The sequence below is a fragment of the Heteronotia binoei genome, chromosome 21, assembly GCF_032191835.1.
Source record: "Heteronotia binoei isolate CCM8104 ecotype False Entrance Well chromosome 21, APGP_CSIRO_Hbin_v1, whole genome shotgun sequence".
NCBI lineage: Eukaryota > Metazoa > Chordata > Lepidosauria > Squamata > Gekkonidae > Heteronotia > Heteronotia binoei.
The window spans coordinates 178238503-178253009 of NC_083243.1; the positions used below are offsets into that span (position 1 = coordinate 178238503).

The 14507-nt window shown below is 43.9% G+C and overlaps 1 protein-coding gene across 1 annotated transcript in view; it reads left to right on the top strand.

Annotated features, from left to right (window-relative positions):
- The window catches only part of TNS1 (tensin 1), a 494447-nt gene that overhangs the window by 299700 nt on the left and 180240 nt on the right, over positions 1–14507 (top strand). Inside the window, exon 5 of the mRNA XM_060261061.1 lies at positions 10770–10811. Coding sequence (XP_060117044.1) covers positions 10770–10811 — 42 coding nt within the window. The remainder of the gene's footprint in view (positions 1–10769; positions 10812–14507) is intronic.

The window sequence follows — 14507 nt, forward strand, 5'->3', positions numbered from 1 at the left end:
CAAACTGGTTAAAGAGAACCACAGTGGGTTCCATTATTTGTTTCCCGAATCCAGAATGTTAGAGACCTTTTATAACCCTAAATAACATCACTGGTCGGTAACATGAGTACTTAGTTCTTCATGGATATTATGGTGACAGGGAAGTCTTTCCTCTTATCATCTCCAAAGAGTTCCCAGAGCACTAGGGCCTGTGTTTGGTAGGATTCATCCTGAAGGACTCAACTTGAAGCTGCCTCTAGAAAAACTTGATACCAAGTTTGATACCAAGGCTGGACAAAATCTGGTCAGTGGGATCCACTCAAATGTTTCTGGAAGCTCACAATCTGGCTGGACTCCACTGACCAGATTTTGTCCACCCTTGGTATCAAATCCAATTTTGCATTTGCTTCTGACCCTCCTTCCAGGGTGGGTGAACGAAACGAGGGTCTTGTTTCTGCTTTGACATGCATCCCATTTGCATCCTGCCTTTGCTGACTAAACGTGCCAATATCCTCTTCCAATCCATATCACAGATAGAATGCTTGCCAGAACAGAGTGTACATTCCAAAAGGCTGTATTTACAGTAACTTATTATAGGGATGAAGGACAAGGTGCCTAGTTTTTCTAGAGGCAGCTTCATGTTGAATCCTTCAGGATGAATTTGCTACATGGTCTTCTTGTCCTTTCCAGCTTTTCATTGTCCCATAACAGTACCATGTTCTGGAAGAAAGTAACTTGGTGTTTTAACAATTTATTGATAACATATGGTTACAAAACTTAATTATAAATTTTCGGTACTAACCCATATGGTATTTCAATCCCCCCTCCCTCCAATGTTGACTTCCCCAAAGTTATAGATTTAAGTTCAATACTAAAGGTACTACTAACCGATCAAAGTTCAATATATATTTTTTTCTCATTAATACTAAAAAATTGTCCAATGTCTTTTTACATTCCACTCTTTCTCCATATATCCTTTAAATTTCTTCTACTCCTTTTTGAATATATCTAAATCATAGTCTCTTAGAATTCTAGTTAGTTTGTCCATCTCACTCCACGATAAAACTTTCATAATCCAGTCCCATTTCTCTGGTATTTTTTCTTGTTTCCACAGCTGCGCATACAATGTCCTAACAGCTGATAGCAAGTACCAAATTAAAGTCCTGTCTTCCTTTGTTGGAAGAAAGTAACTTATTAGACGTGTTGCAAAACCAATTGAGATCAACCTTCTCCCCCAGTACATAGTGTTTCAATATATTGTGAATGGACAAAACCTTGTAATTTTGGGCAAGATAGTAGTAGGCACCTGTCACAAGCAAGGGACCAGGGAGGGTTTCTACATGCTGCCACCAGTATGGGTCTGTCTGGGAGGTCTGTCTTCCTTCTCTGCACGTTCTTTCCTCTGTGACCAAAGAGGTGTTAGAACCCAGGCAATATAGCAACAATAATTTTATTATAAGTGCTCAAGAACAAACAAGTGGATTGTAAAACTTTTAGTGCAACAGTGAACATGGAAAAACACAAAGGTGGTACAAAGTAAAATAAAAACTCTGATGCAACTGTCTATACATTCCCTTCCTTCTGATTCCAACTGACTCACCCCTCTTTGGATGAGGGAACCCTCTTGCTGCAGCCTGTCTCCAGCTCAGCCTTTCCAGAGAGAACACACTTCCCTCTCTAGCTAGTCCTTTTATTGTTTCCTCCCAGCTCCCACACCTCTTTTCTTCACTGGGCACACCTCTTTTCTTCAGCTCCAACTGATCCAGAATGTGGCCATGTGGATCCTAATAAGGACCCCTTGGATGGCACACACACACACACCCTGTGCTGCACAAGCTGCACTGACTTCTGGTGGAGTACTGGATCTGGTTCAATTTCCTGTTTTTGATCTTTAAGGCTCGTAGAAATCAGGGAGCCACGTATCTTCAGGACTTCCTCCCTCAGTATGCCCTGGGAAGCCACATATCTTCAGGACTTCCTCCCTCAATATGCCCTGGGAAGAGCATTATGATCTGGAAACAATAACCTCCTGGTGGTCCCCAACCCAAGAGAGATCTGACTGTCCTCAACTAGGGCCAGGACCTTTACAACCCTGGCCCCTACCTGGTAGAACTCCCCGCCTGAGGACATCCACTCCCTATGGGATCTGCTATCATTCCGTAAGGCTTTCAAGGCAAGATCTTCCTCTAGACGTTCAGTTGAGGACAGTGAGAGTCTGGCACCCTCACATCCCACCTTCTCACCCTTTCCCACCTCCCTATATGTTACCTACCCAGGGGGCAAGAGGCATGGAAATTTTTTATGCCCATCTTTAGTGTATTGTTTTTATTGTGGATGCTAAGTATTTTAAATGTTGTTTTAATCTTACCATTGCATTTTTTTTCCTGCTATAAAGCCACACTGAGCCCTGCTTACAGGAAAGGATGGCTTAACAAGTCCAATATAATAAATGAATAATAAATAAAATATAATGCATTCTAATCTGGATGGCCAGAGATAAAAAGAGATCCAAGAAACCCAAATAATAATAATAATAATAATAATAATAATAATAATAATAATAATAATAATAATAATAATAATAATAATAATAAATTTTATTTATATCCCGCCCTCCTCGCCTAGGCAGGCTCAGGGCGGCTAACAACATATTCAAATAAAAAGTTATACAGTAATTTTAAAACAACAGTAATTTAGAACCAGCATTATCTTAAAAATCATTCCAATTTACATAATTTAACAGCAACAGTGTCTATTTGCATAATGGCAAAGATCACTGAACAGAGTCACTTTGGCGGGTCCGTCAATTCGGCCATCCTTAGTCAGCAGTCTGCGAAGGCCTGCCTAAAAAGGATGGTCTTGCAGGCCCTGCGGAATTGGTCTAGACTGATGCCAGGTTATCCTCATGACTTAGCTATTCTTCTCAAACTGGTCAGTGACCATCCATCCTTTGCAGGGATGTCAACCTCATTTGTAATGAGGACCAGATTTGACATAAATTAGACCTTGTCGGGATGGGCCATTTGTGTCATAAAATGTAATGCCAAGTAGTGGAGATATAAACTTTATAAAGGACACAAACAAGCACAATTTTTTTTTACTTAAAATAAAAAAAAAATGCTTCAAACATTAGCACTCTTGCAATATTTTGTTTATTTAACAGTTTCTGATAATTGACACCTCTTGTTCTGAATTATTGCATCAAAATGTCTGTGCTGTAGCAATCTTGTGTATGCTGTTTAGGTGTGTATCTGTAAGTTACAAACCTACTTTTGATTTATTGATATTAATTACAGAAATCTCATGCTCAGTGCTTAGAGCCTAGGAACCAGGGGAAAACATGAAATGGCTGGGCACTTTGAGCTTTTGTACATAAATTGCTTTGTGTGTTGGTCAAGAATAAGTGAAGGCCATGTGTTTGTCTACAAAACTATAGTATTCCCAGAAAAATAACTTCAGCTCCTATGAAGCAGTGCAAGAATAGAGAGACAGCCATGTATAGTGGTCGGTGTGAGCCTGCTATCTGGGAAACCTAGATTCAAACCCCCTAGTCTGCAAAGGAAATGTACTGAGTGAACTTGGTCTTGATATGCACTCTCAGCCTGATCCAGCTCACCGGTTTGTTGTTACTCCTCATCTAAACATTGCTTCCTCCTGAGAAAGACTATATCATGAGGGCATGAATACAGTGAAAAAGGGGAGACAAGCCCAGTTGTATCCAGGAGAGCCACAGCATAATGAGCCCAACGAAACATAGACAAAAACAACATAAACCCAGCACCATACACACACACTGTAGCAAGGCACACAGAAGCACATACCTTGAATAAAACTGTGTTGGTCTTACAGGTGCTTTGTATTTCTTCCATGCAATTGAGGCAGCTAAGTAAAGGGGAGCAGCTTCAGCCAATGGAAGGGAAGAAAGGTTTGCCTTTGTTTCTCATATGATTGAGGTAGCCTTGCTAGGAAGCAAGCTTGTTCCCTCCCTCCTCCTGGGAGGGGGTGGAGCCTCAGCCAATGCAGAGAACAGAGGCTTGCCTATCTATCTCTCCTATGTGATTGGAGAGTCTGGCAAAGCAAGCTGCGACACAGCAGAAGCAGAACTGGAGAAGGAAGCAGAAATCAGCCACTTCCTCAAGGACTGGATAGGAACTCTGGGCAGGTCCATGAGCCACGTGTTTGACACCCCTGTTTTAAAGAGTGATCAAGAACTCTATACACTGTGTTACTGAATGACTGAAGCTGTTTGTGTGCAAAAATCTTTAAGAATTGCGTTGAATTTCAGGTGAACCTTCTAGTTGTTCCATATTAGGCTTATTTGGGTAGGTGTAAGCAGTGTTATTTTAGAGCTGGAAAATTCCATGGAACAGACAAAACCCATTATGTTTTTAAAATTCTGATCTGGCAGCCCTTAAGTTTGAAAAATTCCTCTGTTCTTTGGCTGGCATACCAAGGGTTGGAGTCCTCCAAATGCCCCTCTGTTCCTTAGCCAAAAGTTCACTCACTTGCTGGCATCTACATGGGCTACTCGGTGATGAACCCTTCTGCACAGGCAACCAGCCAGGTTAGCGTTTGGAGCATGGACGTTCTTGCTGCGAACTCTGCCAAGCCACATACACACCCCATGCCTCTTCAAATCCTGTTGTTTCTCCGTGATCACAGCAAGGCATTTGGACTCCGCTTTCATGCTCTTGTGCCAGCTGCTGTATACGTCTGTTTTCACAAGCAGTCTGGCTGCTGTTATCTCAGTACACAGATTAATCTCTGGGCACACGCTGGCATATTTGAATGATAAACACAACAGACAGTGTGTCCTCAAGAGAGCTTCCCAGTCTGACCATGGATTTATCTAAGGAAGACACATACATTGCTGTCTTTGGGACTGTTGCTGTGGGTGTGTCAAGGAAGCTCTGCTAGCCTTCTCTGGAGGCAGATGTTGTCAACAACTGTATTATGTTGTAGCCAGAATATAGCATACGTAGAACAGTTCCTCAGGCATGTAGCAATGGTCAGTGGATAAGAATTAATCATTTATCCTGCCCAGTGAATACTTCCGAAGCCCGCTTCTTTCCTTAAGGCATTAGACATAACGAACAAATCTTCACAGCTACTACCAAGCAGGCCTCAGATTCCGTGGGAGCACACAGGAGCACAGCTCCTGAACCTTTCTGAGAGTTCCACCTCCTCCTTCTGAGAGTTCCACCTGCTTGTCCATTGAATAGTATCTGCAGCTGCATAACAATCCCTGGATGAGCTCCACCACCTATTTTTCTACAACATGTCCTCTGCTACCAGGCCTCATTTTGGGCAGGAGCTCACAGGAGCGGCGCTCCGGAACCTCTAAATTCTATCATGTTCTTTCTTTCTTAAACATTCCCCGCCCCCCCCAATAATTGCTCCTGGGCTCCATTATTCAAGCTCCCTGCGAGAATTTTGCTGAACTCTAAGATTTGACAAACTTTCTAATATTTCCCCCCTGAAAAATGAGAAAATAAGCAAAACATATAAAGCAGACAGGTGGAAATCTTCATAATGCCAGTGTGGCCACATAGGAGAAAGTATTTAAAACAAGGGTGGGGAACCCTTTTTTTTCTGCCAAGGGCCATTTGGATATTTATAACGTCATTCATGGGCCATACAAAATTATCAACTTAAAAAACAGCGCTCTGCTGAGGGAGAACGATTCAGGGCGGCAAAATTAATGCAAATAATTGTTTTTTCTATTTGAAGGCACATGGGGTGAGCCTAATTCAGCACACACACATACAACTTGGCCTGCCGCCCTAGGCAAATGCCTAGGTCCCGGCATATTAGACCACATTCCCTAATATTAGTATATTAAGTCACACACTCATTAGCATATTAGACCACACCATCTGGGATAATCATGTGCAAATCGAACTGTTGGTAGCTGGCTCTTATCCCCCACTCCTGCCAGCCCTCCCTCCCTCCCTTCATACGGAAACTGCAGCAGCTCCTAGCAGACCTTTAAAGGCACCACATACCCTAGCAGCAGCCCTTCACAATGCCCATGAGAGAGGGGGGGAGGCTTGGCCCAGCAATCCCCGAGGGCCAGATCAAGTGATCTCGAGGGCCTTAAACAGCTCTCAGGTCTGACGTTCCCCATCCCTGATTTAAAAGTATGTTAGTAGATGCTGAGCTGATAGAATTTTAGTACACCTTCCGGTGATGTCAGGGGTGCGTGGCATTTGCAAATGAGTTGCGGTAATGAGTTGTGCTAATGAGCGCCAGCACCTCTTTTTCTACACAATGACCCCTGTGTACTACCATTAGTAAAGGCTATCTTTCTCTCTTCAGAGACAGATACTCCCTTCTGTTTCAGTCTGTGGTGTTGCCCAACTTTTCAGGTCACAGTTCCTTGTCTGCCTTTCGACTAGGAATACAGCATGGCGTAGTGGTTAGTGTGTTGGACTAGAATCTGGGAGACAGATGTCACATGCTGTGAAGTTCACTGAGTTAAGTCCGTTTCATCCTACCTCACAAGATAGTTGCAAGGGTAAAATAGACGGTGGGGCAATTCATGCTGCCTGGAGTTCTGCGGAGGACCGAATAAATGCTTGTTTCTAGTTTGAATGAAAGATGCCTGATTACACAGAGAAATGTGAAATTTGTGAGGGAAATATTCTAATTGTATTTTGTCCTTTTCTGATGGGTGAACAGTCTGGTACCTCCATGCAGATGTGGACTAAAGTACTGTCCAGAGAAGCATGCTAAGATCATTGCATGGATCATCATGCAGACTTTTCTTTCTGTTCAGTCTCTTGCTAAAATATCCGTATTTTGTCATTCTTACAACAGCTTTTTTAAAAAAATAAGCCAGTTTTATAACTCTGTCCCCCTCCTCCAGCATTGCAGATTGGGGAGGCTGAGAGACAGTGGTTTTCTCCAAGGCTTTCCTAGTTAATTCATGACTTAAGTATTCTGTGGAATTTTTTTTTCTTTTCACTAAAATCACTGTGAGCGACATCTTGCCAAAGATGCTGAGTTTATAGCAGCATTTCAGTTTTAAGTGCCAAGCAACATTTGGGATAGCTGCGAGAACTTACGCACTTCAGGTTTTATTTTTTAATACACCCAGCAAAACATTTCAATCAACACCCTAATGGAACAACACAAAATCCATAGTGAAACGGTGGGCTGAAGCAAACATCCAGTCAGCCTGAGGCAAAGATGGTGTTTGCTGACTGCTGGCTAGGAGAGGAGCCTCTCGCTCCGGTAGCACCACAGCCTTGCTGCTTTTGTTGTTTTACAGCAGTGGAAGATCAGCTCTTACAGCTTACTCCGGAGATGAATTGAGCATCCCTGCTTTTCCCTTGCCTGATGAGAGTTCACGTTGCTAACTACATTACGTCTGGGACATTTAACATTGTTCTGTGCAAGGAACCACAGCAAATGTGCTTTTCTACAAAAGCTGTTATGAAAGAAACTGATACAGACTTATTTATGAGATCTGTACAGTGCCTCCTGACCCATCCTTAGGATATTTGACAATAAAATATATATATATATATATAAAAATCAGAAAATAGCCAACAGTTTATTTATGTGTTTATATAAGTGGGGTTTTTTTTGCTGCTTTTTTCCTCCCGACTGGGAACTCAGGATAGAACGTTAAGAAAGAGAAAACTATAAATTTAACAAAGGAAAATAACATGCAGCACAACTCCAGTATCTGGGCTGGTCCTGGATTCACTGGGCCAGCTCACTCAAGGCCATAAAATATCAGCCATGGGTTAACAGCCAAGAGCCAAGGTCCCTTTGGTTCTTCCCTTCAGTCTGTACCACTGGTAGGCTTCCCAACCCCCCCCCCGGCGGGGGACCCCTGAATTAGCAGCCTCCTCCCCCGCTCTCCAAAAATCCGGAAGCGGGGGAGGAGGGAAACGGCGCCAATTTTGGTGCCACTCTCTCAAACAGAGACACTCTTTCCCTGCCTGCCTCACTCGCAGGCTTCAGGCTCCTCCCTTCCTCTGGGTCACAAAGACCCGCCCACTGCCGGCCTGCTATTCGCTCCAGTCCAGCCTCTCTTCGCAAGGTGCACGCTGGGACTCGTAGTCCTTGCGTCCTCTCCGGCTGCCGGGCAGCGTCTCCTCAGGGACTACGTTTCCTGGCGTGTCCCGCGTGGCTCCTTCCACGGCTGGGCAGCTGTGTGTGGCTGCCGAATGGCAGTGTGGGGCCGGCAGAGGCGATGCCGATGAGGGGAGCCAGGCCGTAACCGGAGAGCGGAGGCGAGGCAGCCACCGGCGGCATGTTCGGGCGGTTGTGCAGCTGGGGCGGCGGGCACGGCAGCGCCGCCTACAACGTCCACTCCCTCGACAACCTCAAGTGAGTCTCCCGGGCGGGGGAGGCGGGAGGAAGGGAGCTCTAACATGGGTTTGGGATGGGGCACGTGGCCTTGATCTTGGCTCCACCCCTAATGTCTCCTGGCCTCACCCCCAAAGTCCCCAGATATTTCTTGAATTGGACTTGGCAACCCTAACCACTGGCCACACCCAGGCTAAATACCTAAGGTAGCCAACTTCTACAACTGATTACAACTGATTTCCAGGTGGTAGAGATCAGTTCTGCGGAGAAAATGGCTGCTTTGGAACATGAAGTCTATGGCAATATATACCCCATTGAAGTCTTTCCTGTCCCTTAACCCCACCCTCCTCAGTCTCCCAAAAGCTCTAGGTATTTCCCAAGCTGGAACTGGAAACCCTATAAATTCCTGAAACAGAGGAGGAAAAAAAAATCTTGGCCCAGGTCCCATTTAGCTGGCAAAGCATTCCCAACTTTTCTCCCCTGCCAGTTATTACTAACTAGAACATTAAAAAAAAAACAAGGATAAGCCAAAAAGTTAACAGAGGAGAATGAGTCTGTTAGCTGTCTTCAAAAGCCCTTCAGAACAAGATGATTTTAATTGTCATTTTCAAAGTCTGGAGGGAATTAATCCAGAGGGTCTCTAGGAATATAGCTGCACAAATTGAGGACCATAATTGAGAAAGACTTCGGGGCTATTAATAAGCTTTCAAAAATAGGGCTTTCTACAAGTGTTCTAGATATAATATCTAGAACCATTGGCCATGCTGGTTGGGGCTGATGGGAGTTGTAGGCAAAAAATGTCTGGAGAGCTACCGTTGGCCACCCGACACAGTACTAGAGAAAATTTATGACTGTTTGGCCATTGTGATTCAAGGAACTGGCTTCTGCGACCACTCCTATTTTTTGTGTTACATCCCACCCCTTGCCAACCTTCAGTCTCAAATTTTGGAAGACATAAAAATGTGCAAATAAAAATGTGGATTTTACTTGAGATTCCTTACAGTATAAGGCAGTTTCATTTGTTTTAGGGGAGGGACGGTGGCTCAGTAGTAGAGCATCTGCTTGGTAAGCAGAAGGTCCCAGGTTCAATCCCCGGCATCTCCAACTAAAAAGGGTCCAGGCAAGTAGGCGTGAAAAGCCTCCGCTTGAGGCCCTGGAGAGCCATTGGCAGTCTGAGTAGACAGTACTGACTTTGATGGACCAAGGGTCTGATTCAGTATAAGGCAGCTTCATATGTTCATATAATTGCAGTAGCTGTGGCTAAGCTGAAAGTAATTTCTGTTGTTGCTCAGCTGTATGCATGGTGCAAGAATGGCAAAATTATGTTTCTTTAAGTCTTGACATGAGCTGTAAGTGCAGGAATGGATGGGCCATTATGGTCACTGAGACTTCTCCTGGTGGACCAATGGCTTCCCCCCCTCATCTGAGCTAGTCCAGCCTAGTGGAAGAAGGGTTCTGATGACCAGCTCACTTCAGCCCATATGGAGTAGGGAGCTAGTGCCTGGTCTCATACTTTGCATGGAAAGTGACACCCAGCTGGCTGGGCAGGCGGGTTGCTCCTTCCTCCATCCTTTCTTTGGGAAGAGAGGCCAGGAAATGGGGTGGGCGTGTGTGTGCTTTTCTAGGGCTGTTTTTTTTCTCCCCAGTTCACCCCATGTGAATGGTAACCAACAACAAACATGATTCGGCCCTGACCTGGATAGCCCAGGCAAGCCTAATCTCATCAGATGTTGGAAGCTACGCAGGGTCAACTCTGGCCGGTACTTGGATGGGAGACCTCCTTGGAATACCAGAGCTGGACGCAGGGATAGGCTTCTGGGTGCATGCACACACACACATATGTAAAAAAAACCACATGATTTCCAGGTTGCAGACTAGTGGTGTGGGTACTTACATAAGATACTTTTAGCTGAGCATGCAAGCAATTGAATCTAGGGACTACTTCCATGCAAATCCAATAAGCCAGTACCACTGTAGGTTTTGATCCTGCTACCAGGGCTGTTTCTGCCTACTGAACTAGGTCTGTACAACATGGATGGTGTAGGTTGATCATGCTACAAGAGTGTGTCGGAAACCCTGGGCTAGATGGAAGGAATGCCAGTACTGCTGTTCTTATCCACCCCAGTGTTATTCCATTTTACAGGAAAAGTAATGGTGGTGGTGTTGGGAGCCTCCAGCGCTTCTCAGATTAGCCCAGTGGCGTGAGAAAGAGCAGTGCTGCAGTTATTTGAATTATATACCCCTGGTCTATACATTAAGTTTCTATTTCTCCATTAAAATTTCCATGATGAGGAACATGGCCCAACCTCCAAGGATTCCAGACCCCTTGAGCCTCTTTCTTCAGTTAATGGGGAGAAAGTGGGATGTGTGAAAGATTTCCTGGGGACATGAAGTTTTGTGCTAAAAAAATAAGGGGAGGATACTTTGAATTGAGGGTTAACGCAATCTCTGTGTCTCTCTTCCCATAGCCATCCAGCGAGGAGAGTCCTGCGAAGCATGTAGATACCCCGGTAAGTGATATGACTCATCTCTGTTACACTGGAGTCTGTTCAGGAGGACGAATGCCCCCATGAAGCCTCAGTACACCCTTGCTGTGCCCCTTTCTTTGGCTCCTTATTGTGGAATTTCTCAACTGCTTCTCAGTCTTCTACTCCTTACTCTGAACCAAAATCCCAGGCTCCCAAAACTAGCTATTGTAGTCTCCCCAGTGCCCTATGAATGCCTTTAGGCACTCCAGTAATAACCTTCTGCCTTCTTTACAAGCAGGGGATTGCTCAGGCCTAGAATCAGAATGTGACCACTCCTTCTGCAGTAAACCAGGCCTAATCAATCTCAAATTTAGCCATAGTTATTAGCCAATGTGAGCCACACCCAAGTTTCAAAGCGTTCCAGTCTCCCCTGTGTTCATAGCAGATTCAGCTTAGATGACCATATTTATGTGTTGTAATCAATACAAAGTTGACTGTCTGGTGAACTGGTCTTGTTGAGAGTTGCGGTCTGTTCATTTGCTGAAGAAGTCATAATGCTGGTTCAGTGCACACAAATGGAATGTGATATACAACTTCTTTGATACATCTGTTGGCAAAAGCTATGATGGATAATGCTAGTGTATGGTGTAAATGCATGGTGTAAAGAGACGTTAACGGGCAACCGCCGGTGCCTTTCACGCTTTGGAAATCACTGATTACCAAAGAGCAGGTATGTTTAGAGGCTGAAGACAATGCAAGAGAGACCGTATCCAAAGTGTGCAGAAACATGCACAGAAAGAGACAGATTGAAAAGAGTTGAGTAGCGTATCCCAGAAAGGGAAAGAAAAGAAAAAGGAACACAATGAAAATTCTGGGAAAATGAAGCAACGGTAAGAAATGTCAGAAAGCAACTTTTCTTCTTATCTTACACAGCAGGAAAAAAAATGCCACATAAAAATTACCTTCCAGGTCCCCATAATAAAGTTAATATTCTTACGCAGCAGCAGTGGATTGTGTTGCCATGTAGCACTTTAGAGGGCAGAAGTCATACAATATGAATTTGCAGAGCAGTAAGACTTTGTGCGATCTGTGAAATTCTCACTCACAAACAGGGTGATGGTGGAAACCTATAAACGGTGTTATTTTCCATTAACAATGCAATGAAATTATCCCAGTGTCTTTCAGGTGACGATTATTCCATCAAGGAAATATTTTTAAGGGAATCACTCTTAAGTTGCATTGCAAGGCAAATGCAAGCAATTCAGAATTTTTTTGTAGACAAGCTCTGGAGCATTTGCTAGTGGGTTACATAGTAGCCTTCTATTGAACTTCAAAACAGATGATATATTGGGAGATGTGTGATCAGATCATTCCCTCAAACCTACATTTCAGGGGCCATTTGACGAGTGGAAAAAGGGTTTAATCTTTTCACCTCTGTATTGCTTCACCTACCAAACTATCATTCTAATACTATTATTAGGAAAAGAGGGAGAAAAGGCAAGTATAAAATGGGCACCCATGCTTTCCTATCCAAAGCTAATAGGAGCAATGGGTTATGGTCAACTCATGGCTTGCTCACCAGTTACAATCAGAGAGGGACGGTGGCTCAGTGGTAGAGCATCTGCTTGGGAAGCAGAAGGTCCCAGGTTCAATCCCTGGCATCTCCAAAAAAAGGGTCCAGGCAAATAGGTGTGAAAAACCTCAGCTTGAGGCCCTGGAGAGCCGCTGCCAGTCTGAGAAGACAATACTGACTTTGATGGACCAAGGGTCTGATTCAGTAAAAGGCAGCTTCATATGTCCATATGTTCAATTGATTGTTCACAAAGCTGTATTGATGTGTCTCAACAATTGTGTCTCAACAATTGATGTATTTGCATTATATTGCTGTCTCGCACAGCTACCTACACAGACCCCATCTGTTGATGCCTTTCATTCTTAAAAGGCATAAGTTAAAAGAAAAAAAAACATTTTAAGATTTGTTTGTGTTTTAACAATTTATTAATAACATATGGTTACAATATTTAATTGTCTCTTTTCTATACTAACCCATATGATATTTCAACCCCCGCTCCCTCCAATATTTGACTTCCCTGAAGTTATAAATTTAAATTTAATTATAAGGTACCACTAACCAATCAAAGTTCAATACTTTTCTTTTCTCATTAACACTAAAAAATTGCCCAGTGTCTTTTTACATTCCACTCTTTCTCCATATATCCTTTAAATTTCTTCCACTCCTTTTTGAATATATCTAAATCTTAGCCTCTTAAAGTTTTAGTTCATTTGTCCATCTCACTCCACGATAAAACCATTTAAAGATTTTTGAGTTGCAGCTGACGCTTCCCTCTTTAGATGTCATTGTGTGCCAACAGCGTCTGCCTGTCAGCCTAGTAATCTTGTAATCAACTCTTGTGATTATGAATTGATCAGAGCTGGCTCTAGACTGTCTGGCAGCCTAGACAAGGCTAACGTCTGGTGCCCCCCCACCACCCTACACTGATAATGTCACCAAGTCACACGGAGGGTGCTCAGTTTGGTGACCCCAAAAGGCCAGCGCCCTAGACAATTGCCTGGTTTGCCTAGTGGCAGAGCCAGCTGTGGAATTGATTCTTCTGACTACAGAAGTGGAAAAAAAAATATGTTGTGTATCTAATGAGTCATTTAAATAATGTATCTGGCTGCAAAGAGCCAGTTTGGTGTAGTAGTTAAGTGTGCAGACTCTTATCTGGGAGAACCGGGTTTGATTCCCCACTCCTCCACTTGCAGCTGCTGGCATGGCCTTGGGTCAGCCATAGCTCTGGCAGAGCTTGTCCTTGAAAGGGCAGCTGCTGTGAAAGCCCTCTCCAGCCCCACCCACCTCACAGGGTGTCTGTTGTGGGGGAGGAAGGTAAAGGAGATTGTGAGCCGCTCTGAGACTCTTCAGAGTGGAGGGCGGGATATAAATCCAATATCTTCATCTACCTTCCAGGGTGTCTGTTGTGGGGGAGGAAGGTAAAGGAGATTGTGAGCCGCTCTGAGACTCTTCGGAGTGGAGGGCAGGAGATAAATCCAATATTTTCTTCAAAGGCACAAACAGGCGGTTAAGTGTGAACAATTCTGTGCTTCACAAGTAAGTCAATCTGATGACCTGACCATGGCTTCAGGAGGGATACGTGCTTCTTCTCTATTAATTAGATTTGCCAACTCCAGGTAGTGGCTGGAGATCTTCTATTCTTGCAGCTGAAAATGGCTGCTTTGGAAGGTGGACTTTATGATATTATACTGCATTGAAGTCTCTCTCCTCCCTAAACCCTACTATCTTCAGGCTCCACCTCACAAATCTCCAGATATTTCTCAACTCAGATCTGGCAACCTTACTGATAGTTGAGATAATTTAGCTCTCAGACTCTGCAAGTACAGAAGTAACTGTGATTTGTCACTTATTACCAGGGCTTTTTTTTGTAGCAGGAACTCCTTTGCATATTAGGCTACACCTTCCTGATGTAGCCAGTCCTCCAAGAGCTTACAGGGCTCTTCATACAGGGCCTACTGTAAGCTCTTGGAGGATTAGCTACATCAGGGGTGTGTGGCCTAATATGCAAAGGACTTCCTACTACAAAAAAAGCCCTGCTTATTACCAAGACATGATCTGAACCTATACCATAAGTGGCTACTTGGCCTAGGATTCAAGATGAATTTTGACATGAATTTTGAGGTAGTCAAAGTGGGAGCACAGCTTGCATATAAGCAAGGAAGTTA